General features: G+C 35.3%; 1 protein-coding gene across 3 annotated transcripts in view; it reads left to right on the top strand.

Annotated features, from left to right (window-relative positions):
- LOC145683810 (uncharacterized) overlaps positions 1-20,113 on the top strand; it is a 106,023-nt gene that overhangs the window by 72,466 nt on the left and 13,444 nt on the right. For all 3 annotated transcript variants that reach the window (XM_081755400.1, XM_081755401.1, XM_081755402.1), the window contains exon 2: positions 15,334-16,374. In XM_081755400.1, coding sequence (XP_081611526.1) covers positions 15,334-16,374 — 1,041 coding nt within the window. The remainder of the gene's footprint in view (positions 1-15,333; positions 16,375-20,113) is intronic.

Genomic DNA, 20,113 nt, shown 5'->3' with positions numbered 1-20,113 from the left:
ATTTACGAATTTTACAGTTAACATTTACTCATTTCAATCTAAACCACAACGTACTCAAAGTGAATTACTAATTGGAGTCGCAAAACATTCATGTCCAAACAAGTTATTGAAGCATCAAAAAGAATTTCACTAATAATAGGAGAAAAAGAATAGATTTAAATTTTGTATACGTTGGACTAAATAGCTAACCTTCTACAATAGTGAATATTCCTCTTTCTAACTTCACTCCATTTTAACTTTTAGTCAACTTAACTCATTTCAAACAAATTCTAAAAGGAAGCAAAAGAATACCTGACTTGCCAGGTCTTACCTGATCTTCCAACTAAATTTTAAACGCCCGCTACACGAGGTCCACAACTCAGTCAGCAGATGTCAGGCCAATCAGTGACGAGTTAGTTAAGGCCAAGAACACAGCTCACCCGAGCGTTAAGAACGCGAACCAAATAATCAAGGCAAGCAGTTACTGTCACAAACATGCTATAAGATTTTCTCTTTGAAAACATTTACATTTTTTTTCTTAGAATTCAACGTAAATTCACGTTACATCGTGACGAAGCTTTGGTCAATATTTCTCTTGATACGTTCTATGTAGGCTATAGTATACACCACCAAGATTTCTCAACCTATGATATGCGTATCACTGGTGATACGCGAGGTATAATCATTTCCCTTAATCCTCTATTCAAACCGGAAGTCTTCAACTTAGCAATTTCCTGCTTTATCGCAATAGAAAGAAAACGGTGATAGATTGCGACAAGCGGCTTTTGCAAATGATTCAGCGTTTCAAGACAATATCTTATGACTATAAACAATATTCTACTAAGACGTGGCTCAAATTTACTATTACTTCCGCTTTCAATATAGATTTAAACTGTTATCGCCACAGAATGGAAATGATAACAGATAGCGAGAAGCTGTTTCTTGCAAATAATTCGTTGTTTCAAGACAATATATTATAACTATCTACAACACTCTTCCAAAACCAGAAGTGGTTCAAATTTACAACAACTCCCTGTTTCTTACGGATTTCTGTAAAGCAATAACGCCAAATGCTATAATGTTGCGATTTATTGCAATCAAATCAGTGTCCAAAGAGTACATTTTGTGTTCTCCTTTGAAGTTCTATTCAAACCGGAAGTGATCATAATTAGCCATATCCAGTTTTAACGTTTATCACAATAGAACGAAAACGATGACACGGAGCGAGAATTGTTATCTTGCAACATTCATGACTTTCTACAACAACACTCGAATAAAATCTGAAATGATTCAAATTTACTATTAATTCCGGTTTCAACATTTATATCCATAAAAGGAAAACGGTAATAGATAGCGAGAAGCGATATTTTGCAAATATATGTATATCAGCTTCTCAAGACAACACGACTGTTCACAACATTCTACCAAAACTGGAAGTTGTCCAAATTTACTATTACTTCCCGTTTCATACCGATTTCCGTAGAGCAAAAGCGCTAAATCCTATCAAGATGCGTTCTGTCTTTTCCGTTTAAGCTCTTTTGAAAACGGATGTTGTTTAAATTATCCATTTTTGGTTTCAATGTTTGCCATACAACGAAAACGGCACCAAATCAGAGATGGAGAATCTTTTTGTTTTTAATGATTCAATGTCAAAAAACACACACACACAAGACTATTGTGAACTCTCTACCAAAGCACGAAGTAGTTCAACAAATTAAGTATTAATTCAGGTTTCAGTACTGGTTTCTATAGAGCAAAACCGGTAAGATGTATCGAAATGCTTTTTTTTTTTTTTTTAAGTTGCTTTAGCTTGGCAAGAATTCGTACCATTTTTCCTTTAACTCTGTTCAAACCGTGAGTGGTTCAAATTAACAATTTTCGGTTTCAAAATTTATCATCATAGAACAGAAATGGTAATACGTAGCGACATACCGTCTTCTGCAATCGATTCAGGGTCTCAAAAGAACACACTATCACAATCCATAACACCTTACTTAAACCGGAAGTAGCTGAAATTTAATACTACATCCGGCTTCATTAAAGATTCCTGTAGAGCAAGAACAATAAGAGAGTCGAGATACGATTTTTTGGAATCGATTCAGCGTCTCAAGTATAAGGTAGGTGCAGATAAATACACTATGTTAAGGGTGTTGGATTTTTTATAGCCTTAATTTTCATCAAACATAAAGAACAAGACATGTGGGTTGCAGAATAGCCTTTTTCCGCGTGTAGAAAAAATGTGGCAACGATGTGACTCACTTCTATTTTATACCCAAGGTAAAAGAAAAAAGTGTTAAAAAGTGGCGTATTTACCAACACGTGCAGGTAATTACGCTAAGTTTAGCAAACTACTAGCAACATGTAATAAATCTTATAACTGCTTACATCGTGTGCATTATACGAACTCAAATATTACTACACAACATAGCTGAATCAGAAAATAGAATAACCAAAGTGCAAGATGAAGATAAAAAATAAATAAATGTAAAAACGATAATCTCCTAAGTTGAAATGAATTTCCAAACTGAAAGGTTTTAGTCCATAAGAAGATAAACAAACAGTGTCCCTGTACTGTGACTTTAAAAAACTACACCGATATTACATAGAACATGTTGGACAAATGCAGATATCTTTGTCTTCTGCTGTCAGTCCTGCACAAGCTCTGGCGTATTTCGCTGCATCATGCTTGGTATTGATTTAGTAGCCATGGAATCACAAATACTAAAATTACACTTACAAAACAAAGTGTTCCTATACAGACACGAAATTAGGCGTACATTGCTGTAAACAATCAGTAATGTTCTGAGTTAGTTGAAACAATAACGTCCTCCCACGCAAGATTCCCGAAGCAAATAACACTGCACGGAATGGAGGTCTCAGCGCTGTCTCACGGAGTATTCGTCAAATCGGACTTGTCCAAGATCGTGGCACATATTGGAGGCACATTCTTGCAGATTTCGTCGGAAACGTCTCAGCACTGAACACCAGGCGTATATATTTGCAGTTACCTTATATATAAGATCACAACAGTTTATCGAAACCGGATGTGGTTGAATTTACTAGTACTTCTAGTTTCATATTTGCATGAAGCAAAATTTTACAAGCTATCAACAAGTGTTTTTTTAAATCGATTCAGCTTCCCAATAATAGGTTCTGTCTTCTCCCTTAACCTTCTATTCAAACCGGAAATGGTGTCAATAAAGAATATTTGATTTCAATTTTTATCAGCATAGAACAAAATCAGTAAAAGATAGCGTGTAATGGCTTTTTGATATGGATTCAACGTCCGAGGAATAGATTATTACATTGATCTTATTACTCTATTGCAACTAGTGCTGGGGCCGCTGTGACTGAGTGGTAGAACGTTCACCTTTGTTGAATGGAGTCTTTGGTTCGATACCAGCTTGCACCAAATGAACTTTGTAGTGCACGAACACAGTGTGCGAGGGTTTTCTCGGGGTTCTCCCGTTTCCTCCCACTTCCTCTATCCCTTTCCGGATCCGGGGTTTTTGGGGTATTTTTTAGACTTTCAGTCAAGCAGCTACTGCATCGTCACTATTTATCCTAGGATCATGGTTCATATCTCATTCTCTTCAGAATGGAGCTGGCTTTCAAATGGTATCACTTGCATGCTCATACCATATACCAGGAGAAGGAAAAGTGATGTCAAAAGGAAAATTTCGAGGGAATTTTTTTCACACTTTGGGCCTCTCTTGAACGGCCCTGTGTAAACGTAGAGATCTAAAAAAAATCTGATAAATAGTACTTGGTATACTGAATATGTGTGCCAAATTTCAAGTATCTATCTTGAATACTAAGGGCGAGAGAAATTTTATCAAGAATCCCCACAATGCCCCAAATTACCGTAAAACACCATGATCTCAGGTAAAAAATTTCCTGAGACTTCTCTATTTACCCTAGGACTATAATCCGCCAATCATTCTCTTCAGAATAGAACTGCCTTTCAGGCGGTACCATTCACGTGTCTCCATCATGTATCTAAGGCGGGAAAATCCCGAAAAGGGGATTTTTTGGTCTAAATATCCTTTTTTCAACTTTTAGCCCCTCTGGATCCCCCTGTTTTAACGCAGAGATCTGAAAAAAATATCTGATAAATACTACTAGGTGGGCTGAATGTTTATGCACAATTCCAATTTTCCAGGTGCAAAAGTAAGCCCGCCAAAAAAAATATATACCGACAATATCCCATATTCCCGTATACAGAGGGATACTTTTAAACATTCCCTGAGTCATCCCTAATTACCCTAGGATCATGGTTTGCACATCATTCTCTTCAGAATAGAACTGCCTTTCAGGCGGTACCATTCACTTGTCTCCATCATGTATCTAAGGCGGGAAAATCCCTTGAAAGGGATTTTTGGTAAAAATTTTCCTTTTTCAAATTTTAGCCCCTCTGTACCCCCTGTTTTAACACAGAAATACGAAAAAAATCTGTTATATACTCCTCGGTGGACTTAATGTTTGTGCACAATTTCAATCTTCTAGGTGCAAAAATAAGCCCGCACAAAAATAATATCGACCATGTCCAAAATTCCCCTATACAGAAGTATATTTTGATAAAAATTCCCTGACACTTCCCTAATTACCCTAGGGTCATGTTTCGCCCATTATTCTCTTCAGAATAGAACTGCCTTTCAAGCGGTACCATTCACATGTCACCAACGTGTATCTAAGGCGGGAAAATCCCGAAGAAAGGAATTTTTTTGTTAAAAAATATCTTTTTTTTCAACTTTTTGCCCCTCTGGATCCCCCCTGTTTTAACGCAGAAATCTGAAAGAAAATCTGGTAAATACTACTCGGTGGACTGAATATTTGTGCAAAATTTCAATCTTCTACGTGCAAAAATAAGCCCGCCAAAAAATAATGAAATAGACCGGCCCCGCAATATTAAAAGAAAATATATATTTTAGAATTATGACGTCATCACCTGCTATGTCTCGACGCAGGAAGGTATGAAACCATACGTAAGGTCTTCTACAATGCCTCTGGACTTGAAAAACAAAACAACAAAAAAACGGACGAAAAAGCTCAAATAGGAGAGTAATAACGCAATGTAGCATGAAACACCCTTATGGTACAAATTGTACCATGGGATTACGAAAGGGCTATTCCACCATTGCATTCATTTCTCGTCATCACCGTCTCCTTTAGCCTAGCTGCGATATGCGCGGGACGTAAAACTTAAAGATTTTATTTTTTGCAACCAATGCTTATTGATGTACCGTACTACTTCAAGTTTGAATATTGAATTCACATAGTTTGGAATTCTTAGTTTCACACTGTGAAACGATACTCCCTTGTTTCTTACAGAATTCACTGTCAATATCTATTTCATTTTATAGACACTTCATTTTTAATGTCTTCGAATTAAGACACAAATGTGGCAGGAAATTACCCCTCATGAAATAATAATGAGCGAACTTTCCCAACTCTTATTGGAGTGAATATTGCGTTATTCACCAAGTACGAGTTATAGTTTGTCCGCTCTAGCACTAAACTCGCCTTTCTGTTGCTTTGATTTGTGCAAAATTTAAAGTCTTGTAAACCTTCAGTTTTATGATAAGCACCCACAGGAAGTATGTTTCATATGCACTGATTTCCTAAACTAGATTAAAAACCTGCTTTACTATCACAATAGCCTCGAAAAAATAATCCCATATTTGTTATCATATAGTGATATAACTGGTTAATTTGATTTCGAAACAAATTGTCTAGAAACACACACATCTTATATAGAAATATTATTTAAAAAAAAAAAAAAAAAGTTTCTTCGTTCTAAACAACTTAGAAAACATATATTTTCCACTATAAGAAGGACATGGCATTAAAATAGTCCATTTTCAGCCTTAACACTGAAAAAAGCAAGGTCTAAGTTCGCCTTTATGCATTACGTACGAATACTTCAAAGCATATGGTCTCTCATTTAGTGGAAACGTTATGGTTCTACTTTATATCTCCTGTTCCAATATCTTATGACCACCACTGTTAACATGCACTTGATTTCCTGTAATTGCTGCTGTGGATACTTAAGCAACAGTGGCGTCACCAGCTTTAATTTCTTTGCGGGCAGACTGAGCGACGAAGACTTTGGGGAGCAGCTATTTTGTTTCCGTATACTGAAAATAATAGCTCTACGATTGTTAATCGTATATCACCTAACGTACATTATAAAACATGTCTGGGGCAGACCTATAGCTATTGGGAATGTAAATGGGGCGCGCCCCCAGAATTTAGTCGTTCTCCCCAAGTGAAGGATCAACAAAAATTGCTTGATATGTTTTATATCAAATTTATTAATTTAGAAATATCGTTCATCGATCGGTGATAGTTTACGTAATTTCTGGGCTCAAATAGGATAACGGTTGAATTATGGAGCGAGCGGGAGGCACAGAGGAACCAAAGGCTAATAAGGAGTACTTTTAGCCTTATCTGAATATTATTCACTGATAATAGGCGCAGTTTGATTGACGAAAGCTTTTTGAATGGCTTCTATCATGCAGTACATCAGAACAGTGTAATTCTAAATTAAATCATTATGTATTTTGTTCAGTTGTCCTTTCGAATCTCACTAGGTAACACTAAACATGTAAAATATATTTCTAGTGAAAACTATCATAATAATAAACAAAATATGGCGTTTCATTGCCACTCTTGAAAAGACATACTTGGATTCATGCTTAGACTACTTACTTTTTTTTCTTTCATTTTTAAATTGATACTCCAGATTTGTTCCTGCATGAAGGTAACGTGATAAACATTATATTATACAGTAAATAGTTCCTTTTAAATAGTTTTGTTGGAGAATATTAAATAGTGCAGACAATTTAAACTTTGCATTGAAATGTACAGGTGATACAAAACTTTAAAAAATTCGTATTTTTAAATCAAGAAATAGTACAAACTAAATACAACTTTCTTACAAGGCTGTCTATAATCTTTATTATAAATTAACTAGAAATGTTACAGTTTCGGAAGTATATCACTTCCTTCTTCAGAGGAGTAGTAGTCTGAAGAAGGAAGTGATATACTTCCGAAACTGTAACATTTCTAGTTAATTTATAATAAAGATTATAGACAGCCTTGTAAGAAATTTGTATTTAGTTTGTGTTTAAGATGGACACAAGGCCTTTTTATCATAATATCCAAGAAATAGTACTGACAATAGACTAGTAAATAATGTAGAAAGTTCTGAATTGGAACAAACTAACGTTATCTAAAGAATAATTCTTTCAAACTCTCAACGTACATTTGAGGGGTGTAGATGCAAAAGTGGCAATCTCCACTCGGCCGAAATTTTCAGGACGAGCGATTAATTGATATCTCGTAAACCCCATAACATTTTAACGTACAGATTTTTTGGCATAGTAGATCGTAGCAATATTAGAGGGTTGAACATAAATTTTCCCCAGAGAAAGTCCCTCATTTTTTGTAATTACTGTTTCAAAATTGGAGATTGCAAGTTTTGAAAATGAACGTAGATATTTTTTCACAAACATTTCCCTTTTGGGGAAATTTTCTCCCCTCAGGTGCACGATAGGGATATGCACGTTATATTGTTCGAAAGGCCGATTCACGCCGAAGAGAAAGAGGTACGATGCATTATTTTAGGATACATAGTGATAATACTGTAGATACTTTACTAAACTCATTGACTAAAAATGTGTAAATAAAGCAAAAATTCAAACATTGGAAAAGTTCCTGGCACATTTCTATTTACTCTAGGATCATGATTTGTGTCTCGCTTTGTTCCAAATAAGAGTAGGTTTCCAACGGTACCACTTTTATATGTCTGTAAATGTTCCTGAGGGAAGAAATTTAGAGCAAAAAGGCCATTTTCTCCTGAAAAAAAAACTTTTTTCGATTTGGGCGGGATTTTTCCGCTTCTGGTACATAATAGGGAAATTTGAGCGCTACATTTGGAGACTCTACTTTATAACGAAACCAATGAGGTACAAACTATGTTCCTACGATTAATACGGGGGATGTAGGTTAATTAATAGTGGGGGGTTACTGGGAGGGTGTAGGTTTTGATCCAAACAGACTTCACCTCTCGGTCGGGGACACTTAAAACAATACAGTCCCACCTCTAACTCAACTTTTCAAAAAACTGGAGATTGCCACGTTTGCATCTACACCCCTTATTTTTTGACGGTGTTTATATTGCTCATCTAGTGTCATTACGAGAATAGAAGGCGGTATTTCTTATAGACATCTTTTTCAAGATGGTATGGATAAGTTTGTTATTTGGTGGCCTAGAAAACCAAATACTCAATCCAATGACCCACAAGTGAGCAACATAAACAGTATGAAAGACTTACATTGTTAGAGTGATTGTAATCTATACAAAGAGTTGATCTCTTAGTCACAGATGTCGATTTTTGTTTATAAAATTTGTTCCTATACACTGATTACTTACACTGTTTAATTGACAACAGTTAACAATAGGTTCAAAGACTATTGAAACATATGATTTCATGGTTTTGTTTATAAATAAGAGTGGAAAATGTTTTAATGTACTGTGAACCATGTGTGACATGTTCTAACCCACTGGCGTCGTTAACTTTTTTAAATCTGGGGGGATCGGATGAATCAAAATCAAAATCCTCTTTCCTACAAAAGTTATATATACAAAGTAGTATAGTTTCTTTAAATAGGCCTATATTTGACTAAAATCTAGGGGGTACGCGTCCCCCAACCCCCCCCCCCGCTAACGACGCCTGCGGAAACACAAATATTAAATGTTTCTTGATACTTCTAATGATACTAAACAAATTAAGAAATTTCCCTGCGGGAGCTCATGTAATTCGGATTCCACGTTAATCAGTAGGTCCACGTCTCATATAGCCTCGTTGCTGAAAGGGACGCTAAACTAAAATCAACTCAAGAAATTAAGACATTTAAACAATATATAGAAGCAGCATCCTCCCTATATTCATGTATTAATAATCAAACTTAAATAAATTACCTTATGCGCAAACATTTGCTTATATGTGTTTTTATCGCAAAACCCATATAGATAATCAAATATTACAATTAATAGATGGCGACTTATGACGTCCAGAGCCGAACGTTAGAACATCTGAATTTCCATGCTTTATTATCCTTGGAATACGGTCATATCACACACTGTACTATTATTGGACATCTGGACTTTTAATTTCCTTTGAACAAAGTTGCAATATGTAAATTCAGAGAAATTTGGCTTTTATCGTTTTTTGGAGGGGGGATAATTTTATTTTCTTCTTCATTTTGCGAAATATTTTTAATTGTGCTGGAATTATTGTATCCATGACTAATGCTAAAGTTCACTGTACTTACCTATACAGTATACTATCTGTATAATTTTTGCATATTCAGATTTTGATACTTTCGAAATCCAATGTAGCATCAGCATTGTGCATTGTATTGAACTTTTCTTCATGTAATCTTTTAAGTAGTTGTTCCTCCAAACATCTGTGACAATTCCCTAGAAACTACCAACTAGTGATATCTTTAGCACCAGTTAGGAGGAAGCACAGCCTATTAGCCTGACTCTGAACTATTGGAAATTACTTGCGTCCTATATTTATAATAAGGGTAAGATTATCTAAATTTTCGTTGTCTATATAGACACTTACTGCACCAAAGATATTAGGTCAAGAATTGTCATAGCCAAAGAAGCATTCATCAAAAAAGGATCGCTCTTAACTAGCAGGCTCAATATTGCACCTAAGATGAAATTGGTCAAGTGCTATATATGAAGCATTGGACTGTATGGTTTAGAGACTTGGACATTACGGAAGTTAGAGAAGAAATATCTAGAGATCCTCGAAATGTGGTGTTGGAGGAAAATGGAGAAGATAAAATGAACAGAGAGAGCAACAAACGAAGATGTTCTAAAACGGATAGGAGAGAAGAGGACGCTTTTAGCCACCATCCTTCGTAGGAAGGCCAATTGGATTGGATACATCTTGCGAAGAAATTTTCTTCTTCTTACCCCCATAGAAGGAAAAATGGAAGCAGAACGAGGAATAGGAAGAATAATAATAACATAATTGATCGATGATTTGAAAAATAGAAGAAAATATTGGGAGTTGAAAGAAGCTAAGATCAAGAAAAGTGGAAGAAACATTTCCAGGCCCAAATCTAAAATTAAAAAAAAAAAAAAAACTCAGACCCAGGACCTGCCGAAAGGCAGAATACTTAGATAGTGATAATAATATACTAGATGTGTATGCAGCTCGTAACTCTTAAATACAGAGGTGTTCCCACCGGGGGCAGAGCAAATGTGGACATGGCCCCCGAAACGAATTCCTGTTCCCTAAATGGAGTTCGACTATTAGGTATTTAAAAATATTTACTGAAATAAATGACGAATGCTTATGAAAGCAAATAGAGGTGTCCATTCTTCTCACAAGAAGAATAAGATTTAATGAATATAAAACCAGAAGTTTCAATACTATAAAAAGTATCCCTATTTTCCCCTTTTAGAAGCAAAATTGTCGAAAACCCTCCAACACATGCTTACTAATATTTCATTATTTGTTTATATATCGAATTTCACGACATGAACTTAAGTAAACACTCACGTTAAGCATTTTCTGAATGAAAAGAATTGAAATTTGTTAATACTGAAAGTTGTCCTCTTTAGGAGCCGAATTTTTGAAAAGTGTGAAACAAGTTTTCGATTACTTTCAATTAGAAGTTTATGTACCAGACTTCTTACCCTAAATTTAAGCTAATACTCGCTAATAAACATTTTTCTGTGTAAAGAATCGTAAATGTGAATATTATAAAAACTGTTTTCTTTCCACACTAGGAGCAGAATTGTTGAAATGTGTGTTACGGTATCTTATTACTTTCGAGCGGCGAAAGGAGAGATACAAGATGGTGGTCGTGAAAAAAAAAATAGAAATAAAAAATTCGACGGATTTACACTTTCATTTCCTTTACATACCAAATAAAGTGATTTTTCGACATTTGTCTGTCTGTTCGTCCTCATGTAGCTACATTTGCCTGGAGGTAATATCAACGTATTGAGACAAAATTTTGAACTTTGTTTTTTACGCGATTCTCCAGTTTTTTTTTTCTTTTTTAAAAAAATATCTTCATAACCCTAAAGTTAAAGGTAGTTTACTGAAGGGTGAAAATCAAAATTTGAGATTTTCTCAGAAATGGCTCATAAAATTTTGTGCCTATTTCATAAATCACACTTTCAATAACAACCTATATTGTAGGATAAACCATATCTCTGGTAAAAGTCGAGAAGGATCAGTTTACTCTTCAGAGCAACTTTTTTTTCGGACAATTTGTTCAATAAACATACATTTCATGAATAACCTGACAATATGACATAGCTCATTTGTCCTGAGAAAACGTTTGAGGGTTACTTTATTCTTGGTGTAAGTTTTTTTTCTGACAAACAACTCAGGTGGTTTCGTTTATATTTCATAAATAAATATGTCATTAATATGTTGACAATGTAGCGTAACTCATTTGTCCTGCGGGGCCGCGGTGGCTCAGTAGTAGAGCGTTCATCTCTGGTGCTTGGGGTCCCGGGTTCGATCCCAATCGCCGCCAAGTGAACTTTGTAGTGGACAAACACCGTGTGCGTGGGTTTCCTCGGGGTTCTCCCACTTCCTTCATTTCACAATTTCATTCATTACTCATCATCACCGTCTCCTTTAGCCTAACCGACATAAGCGTGGGACGTAAAACTCAAAGATTTCATTTCATTTTTTCATTTGTCCTGCAAAAATCTATAAGAATAGTTCATTCTTGGAGGTGAGTTTTTTCGCACGATTTTTTAAAAAATGACAGACGTTCTTGTTCATATTTCATAAATAAATATTACGTTAGTAACCTGACAATATGGCATAACTTATTTGTCCTGGAAAGATCTAAAAGGGCAAGGTTACTAGAGAACAGGTTGCCTCTTATGCTGCACGGTCATAGGCTGTCCCGGAATGACGTCACTTATAGACCCGTGAAGCGCGCTAAAAAATTGTCGTCTGCTTTTTTCCGACTTAAGAATAAGGAAGAAGGTCTCCGCGTGAGAAGTCCTATACTGGATTAACGTTACATTTTTTTTTTTTTTTTTTTTTTTTTTTTTTTTGCTTACATGGAGAATTAAACTTAAGTGTCTGTAATCTACTACATAGAATAATGATCGAGAACAGTATTCATAATAATAATTGTGTTTTACGATAATATTCTATTGTTAGCAACCTTACCTCACTGGACAAGTTTCCTGAGCTTTTTCTCCCGTTTGTCCTGAGAGCTTCCTTCCCTTTCTACAGAAACCTTAACACTTTTCTGTTTTGCCAAACTATTCAAAACTTAATTCTGGCATATGTTATTCGCACAAATGTAGTCACTATTTTAGAATTCACATTAGCATTACTCCCACAAATAATCCTCTTTAGGCATTTCATGGTATCTTTTCCCCTACGCACTGTTCTTCCATGGTAAAATGAAAACTGTTCTTGCATATCTTTTACGCACGAAAGCATTCTTCAGTGGGCTGTGTAAGATGGCCATGAGAGAAGCTTTGAATCAGGGGTGTAGCCAGCAGGCTTATCTAGGAGGGGCCCGTCATTTTAGGGGGGGGAAGACAGCTACAATTTTCAAAGCCAAAAAAAAAAAAGTGTTAGAGTTAGTGATTTTGAGGCCTGAAAAAACCGGAAATTTTTCGTTTCCGTCCGGAAAACTAAAAAAAAAACTTTTTTAAGCTTTGGTTTTTGCTTTTCTCCATAAATATTATGTACCAAGTAGTTTTTATTATGCTTAACCAAGAACTACAGCTCCGGAACAAATGTTATGCCTTTGTGCAAAACTATTGCAAGTTAAGCCCCTTTACACAGAACCTATCTACATAAGAGTGATTTTCTTTGAAATTTCGCTTAATTTCTTTAAGATTTCCTAATATTTATTTATTATTCTTGACTACAAACATGATACAAATTCTCGTATTACCATAGATTGACAATTATTTTAAAGTAGGCCTATATAAAATATTTTCATGCTTCATATTGGACATGATCCGCACAGGAGCACTAGATTAATCGATTGTAGCAAATGTGGCAGCAAGCTCTGCATTTGGTCATTCCTTACACGGAAGAGATACCATACTATTTTTCGATCGGTAAGGATCGGTAAATAACTTACCGATTATTAATTATATGTACTTTTGTTATTTTTAAATAACTGAACCGAGGTAATCTGACGATGGTGTTTTAAAAGCTGATCATTTCGGTGGTCCAGGAAATCATTTGGGTGTCTGACCTCGATGCCCCCCCCCCCCCGTGGCTACACCACTGCTTTGAATCGTTGATGCTGAAGAGTGATGAACGGGAACATTTTTATTGTAGTGATTACTTAAATGAGGTGTATCTTTTGCATTTTCTTCTTCTTCTTCTTCTTCTTCTTCTTCTTATTATTATTATTATTATTATTATTATTATTATTATTATTATTATTATTATTATTATTATTATTATTATTATTATTATTATTATTATTGCAAACCAACCTGCTATATACGCCAGTCCATCTTCTTCCATTGCTGATTGTATCTCAATGTAGCACACTTGACTTAAGAACATCTTTGTCTTCGGTCATTGTCTTCAGCATTTCATCAGTAAATACATACACCACCACATTTTAAAAGAAATTTGCTTAAAATAAATTCTTCATTTTCGATAGTATTTGTGTTTTTGTTAATTTTCAGTACGCCTGGATTATTGCCTAAAATAATCATTCTAATTCTATTTAGTGCATTTAAAGCTGTAGGATAATCATATAGTTCTCAAGTCTCTTCAAAGCGTTTGGTCTACGGGTGACGTATTACGATCTTCACCGACTCCCTCCGAACGAAAACCGAATTGTCTCGAGGCAACCTGTTCTCTAGTAACCTTGCTAAAAGGGATAGTTTGCTCGTGTAAGTTTTTTTCGGAAGATTTTCTGAAAGAAAAAAAAAACTTATTCGACTTTGTTCATGTTTAATAAATATTTCATTATTAATTCTGCAGGGTGTTTCAAAACAATACCGACAACGTTTGGGAGGTGATTCCTGACACTAAGATAAGACAAAAAGTATAGACCAACCTGAGCGCAGAAAAGCTTCCTTTCGGGGTTATACGCTGTCGAAAATACGAAAAAAATTAAGTTTAAATTTTCATAGTTCCTTCGTTGTTGGGAAATAGATTTGAACCCTCATTAATATCCCTTAGGATACGTATTAAAAAAAACTTATTGCTTGGTTTCATAAAAGAGTCGAATATGTCACAAATGGAACACACTACATAAAAGAGAATCCGTTTCGGTATCGCTGTATTAAAAGAGGGAAGACTTGAGCATAGTCACAGTCCTACCTACGCCATTGATATTGATTGCTCATCGACTTTGTTACTTTTATTCCTAACTGGATGCACACATTTGGTATTTAATTAACCTACTATTCTATCACATAACTGTCTGAGAGTGATCTTACTTTTATTTCGATCTCTCTGTTATTAATACGTATACTTTTGAGTGACGATAGGAGAGAAGAAAAAATGAAATGAAATCTTTCAGTTTTACGTCCCACGCTTATGCCGGCTAGGATAAAGGAGACTGTGAAGAAAATGGTGGAATGAAGAAAGTGGGAAGAAACAGGAGATCCCCGCGAAAACCCATGCACACGGTGTTTCTCCACCATAAAGTTCACTTGGTACGAGCTGGGATGGAACCAAGGACTCCATGAATCAGAGGTGAACGCTCTACCACTGAGCCACAGCGGCCCCAGACAAGAAGAAAGTATGGTGATCGTTAAAATCATCGAATTCTAGATTTCAGTGGATTTACACATTTCATGGCCTCTACATGCCGAAAAATAGATTTTTAGATATCTTCATCTGTTTCCCCTATGTATGTTCGTCCCAAAGTACAGATATTCGTTCGCCTAGAGGCAATACTGTTTAACGTATCAAAACCCAATTTAAAACTGAAAGTTTCTATGATTCTCCAAAAGCATTGTGTGAATTTTCTTCTTCCCCCCTAGAAATAAAGGTAGTTTACTGAAGAAGTTAAGAATTTATAACATCTTTTACGCTTCTTCCTTCCGAGAATATTGTGCTACACAAATATTTAAATGTATGTACTTCTATCAAATATTATGCTAACAAAATATATTTTCTCAATTTACTAGAAACACACAAGCTAAACTCTGATGTTACTGCAGCGTATCGGTATTAGTCCATAGTTTTACTTACTAATAGTATATTATCTATCAATAAATACGTATGCATATTCGTATGATAAACTCAGTATTTCATTTGAGAAAAATCTGACGTACTCTTCTCATTTTCTTTGCAGTGTGACATGGCCAAGTACAGGAAGGAGGGAGCTTTGTATTTGCTTCTTCTGCTTTGTTCAGTGGTTGGATTGTCTTCTCAATTCATCTGCCCAGAAAGTTGCAAATGCGATGAGAACTCCTCGAAGATTATAGCCGACTGCAAGGATAATAACTTACAAGCAATCCCTCAGGACTTAGGAGACAACATACATGTCCTCAAGGCTTCCAACAATAACGTTACCGTTCTGCATAGTGATGCCTTCAAGCCATTGCCATTGGAAGAACTAGATCTGTCCAGCAACGGCCTCCAAACCGTCGAACCAGATGCCTTCAATAATCTAACAAACCTCATGATCCTGGATTTATCTGATAATGCTTTGGAATCATTGCATCCGGATACTTTTCTAAACAACAACAAACTCAACACATTGGATCTGAGTGGTAATCCGTTGCAAACTTTGGATGATGGAACCTTCCTGAGATCGTTTTCTTTACAAGAACTCGACATCAGCTATTGCGAAATTGTCCAATTGTCCAATGGCATGTTTGCACACTTAAAGAACATTGTTCGCCTTTCTTTGAATGGAAATCAATTAGAAAGAGTCGATATCCAGATTTTGGAGCCCCTTGTGAATCTTGAATATTTGGACCTGTCAGAAAACCCGTGGCTTTGCAACAGTTGCCGCGATGTTGAAACATTGTTGAATTGGCTAAAAGATAATTCGATTCACACAATTCTACCGTCTTGTAACAATCCTATGGCTATATCTGGAATGTCCTTCAGCGACTACAAAGAGATTATTTGTCAGCAAGCTGAGCAACAGACAGGGAAAGATGAAAACTATATACAATATTTATATTCTCAAGGCACGAATACTGGACTGGCAATCGTGTATACTCTGTTATTTGCAGTGATTGTTGGAGGGCTGGTTGCCATAATTTTTACTGGAATTCTTTGGCTGCGACGACGGTTACAGACGAATTCGTACAAGAAAACTCCAACTATTGATTCACTAGCAATTCCATACGAAGAGCTGGTGTATAAACCACTTTCCAGAGAGGTAAGTACGGTATTCCCTACTTATATGTTTAGGATTATAATTAATTCACTCTGAGGTTTCACGCCTCGATAGAAGCTTACCACACGCCCCGTAAAAAAAAAAAAAAAAAAAAAAAAAAAAAAAAAAAAAAAAAAAAAAAAAAAAAAAAACGGAACAGTCCTGATTTTCGTCCTGAGTGTCCCGTGTCCCCATAAATTTAGTTGGAACAGACAAATGCCCCGGATTTTAGTCATATCCCGTTTATCCATCAACTCCACTAACCACAAATTAGAAAAAATCCTACCAGTTCTAGTTCAATATTTCTTATCAGAAAGTGAGGTACACTTAAAAGTTCTGGAATTTAGTAGAAAGTCTCAGAAAATTTTGTGAATTTTTGACAAGTGTTGGTTTACAGTAGCACAAAGTGGTTGGCACTGTTGCTGACTCTTGAAAGAATTGTTAGTTTGTATCCTGCTCTGATATTTTTTTTCTGTCTGCGTTAATGCTTTGATTTTTTTCATGATGAAAAGTCAGAATTGTGATTGTGATTTGTGCAGAGTCAGCTGAATATTTTTGAGACAAGTATACGAGAAGCTGAAAAACATCATTTTATGTGACTGCCGATGCTTTACATGTTATGAACTTCTCACAATGAAGATGAAAAATAGGAAAGATAATAATTATTGAGTTGGAGGACAAGTATGAATCTGACAGGCAAACTCAAGATTGATTTTATACAAAGGACCATGTTCACACATGGAAAGTTTGGATGGGAGGAAGGGGAGATGAAAGTGTCCCGTATTCTCATGAAAAAAATATGGCAGACTCAGGCCGGTAGCCAGCCCAAAAATTTAGGGGGGGGGGGCCGGTAGAAGTTAAGGGGGGCCGATCCAACCATACTATAGTTCATCACCATATTATAATTCATTTGCAAGCCTACCGTGAAAATTTTAGGGGGCCCGGCCCTCCTTAGACCCACCTTGGATACGGGCCTGGGCAGGCTTACTCGATAGCGATAGCTGAAACGCAGCAGAAAATGCAATCTGTTGGTAAAGAATCTTCTGAAGAGCAGAAGCTTTGTATTGAAATGAAGGTATCTCCATGTCTTGTACAGCGGGGGACACTTCTAAATGGTACAGCCATATGGAGATTTACGGCTAAGGTGTACCATTTAGAAGTGTCCCCCGCTGTACAATAGATACCGAAATGTAGTATCAAAAGAAAGCTACTATTGGCAGGTAGATTTCTTCAAGTTCTAATGAATAATAGATTGATTCGGTTTAACGTCCCGTTCAGCAGCGAGGCTATATGAGACGTGGACCTACTGATTAACGTGGAATCTGAACCACATGAGCTCCCGCCGGGAATCGAATCCGGGACTCCCACGCCAAAGGCGCGTACGCTAACCGCTTAGCCACGAAGGAGCTCTATAGAAAACGAAAATAATTATGCGTACTAAAAGGAAGTTTCAACAGGTTGCAGTACTTTCAAAAATAGCAGCTACTTTAACGAATAATTCAATAATAATAATTTCATTTTCAGTGATGTGAACAGCTCATTGGCCAAAATACAACACTATTTTAAAATCATTATACAATTATTTAAAACAGACCAGAAATTTTGTCGTATAAAATGAATATTAGCATGTTAAGGCCCTTGCCAGAATGTTAATAGTACCGGTATATTCAAATTACAAGATTTAAACTGATTATAAAACATGATTAAAATAGAAACGATCAATATCATAATACCAGTATAGCCTACCATTTACAGAACAATGTAAATGAAAGCTTCATTTAACTATCGTTTAAAGAATGAGTCAACCTTGCTTAAAATGTCATATCTGGTATGCAAAAGATCCTGGATACTTATTATCATTTTTGAATAAAATGTTATAACTAAAGATATTCTAAAGATAAATTATAACAATAAAATCAAGTTCCTTGTCGTAAAGTTAAAACAATTTCTTTTTTGTAAAAATCGCTCTATTGTTTCTCCCAACATATATTCATTTTAAATCGTTATAAGACATTGTCACTCTTCTGAATACTTTGTGTTTTGAATTTAGTGGTACCAATATCGATTAACTTCTTACACTATTCCTATATTTTCCAAGCAGTAATCGCTGCTATATTTATTATCCGATACCATTTGAATAAAGTATTTATCCATAAATTTCCTTCTTTCTCATAGAGATTGAAGTTACCTTAAAGTTAACTAATATTCATACTCGTGTGCAGTGGCGGCGATTGGACGTTAAAAGTGGGGGGGCAAGAATGATATGAATATTTGTATATCAATGTTAATATACAAATTTCCCTGGTTGAAACTATATACATTAATAGCCATTTCAGAAAAGTGGGGGGCAACTGCCCCCCTTTGCCCCCCCTAATCGCCGCCCATGCTCGTGTGAACAGTAGTCCTTTTTCATTTTATAACATGGTAATCGTATAAAACATGTTTGTACTGTTTCGATTTTGTTAACAAGTATATTAGACAAACCCTGTTCCAAATGAGTAAAGCAAATTCAAGTTTGGATCTAATAAGTGTTTTATTTTATAGAATCAGGCCATATATTGATTATAAAGGAATTGATTATAAAATTAATATAAAAGGAATTGACCAGGAATTGATTATAAAAATAAAACCTATTGTTTTTCTCCTTGGTTGTTGATGGACTGGATCACACAAACGCTGGTTCGTTTTGTAATAGTTCGGTTTAATAATATTATTAATATTTCTTACAATTCCCGAGTTAAAATAAAATGCACATTGAACACTACGATAATGCAGTTATGGGCTACGCGCTCACTCACACACTGCTGCTATACACAGTTTCAACAAGCACCTATACCTTGCTTCTTCTTCTTCTACAGCTAACAAGTTACATTGAACAAACATCTTAAACAAAACTAAATAATGAAATAAACAAGTTAGGACTAAACAGTTGTGCTATATTATTTATATGATTACCAAATTTCAATTGTCTGTCATAATAATAATAATAATAATAATAATAATAATAATAATAATAATAATAATAATAATAATAATAATAATAATAATAATAAAGTAATTATTTATGAAGGGTCATAACTCCGTGCGCCCTCTTTGCTATATGAGAGAAAAAGAAAATCAAACTATATACTTTAAACTAAATCAGTATTGTACACTTCTGGTCACAAAAACCAGGACTAAAGTCTAACATAAGTGCAAATCGTTGAACTTACATCCTTACGTCCCTTGGGTCTGCTTCCAACAGAAACCTATTTTGTGTCAATTTTGTAATAGAGCAATTGTTGGAGGAGAATATATATTAGAGGATGTATGGTTAAGTGGAAATTGTTTAGTAATGTTTGTACATGCAAGTTAGGGAAATAGTGCAACCACTGAGTTGTTGGTCGTTTACAGTAACACGAATTATAAAAGCTTTAGTTATATAGTGACTAGTATTGCATTTCAATATTACGGTTTGAGTTTCTAAGCCATAGAGGTCGAATTGTTTATATCAAAATTTATAGATATGAGGCATTTATTGATCAAATAAAAATGTTTTGAAGTGGAGAATAAAGTCTGATTACTTAGTGGTAGTGTTAGGCTTAAGCAATAATTCTTGAGTATACGACAGATTATAGTGACAAATATTAATTTTCTACAGCGACATACACATTGTCTAATAGAAATAGACCACCTGGCCAGTGCCTCCAAGTGAATATGCAAGTGGTATGAAGAAAACAATTATAAAATATGACAAAAAGAA

Source organism: Thermobia domestica, chromosome 4, assembly GCF_964235325.1.
Source record: "Thermobia domestica chromosome 4, izTheDome1.hap1.1, whole genome shotgun sequence".
Classification (NCBI taxonomy): Eukaryota; Metazoa; Arthropoda; class Insecta; order Zygentoma; family Lepismatidae; genus Thermobia; species Thermobia domestica.
This window is presented reverse-complemented; position numbering and strand designations above follow the sequence as displayed.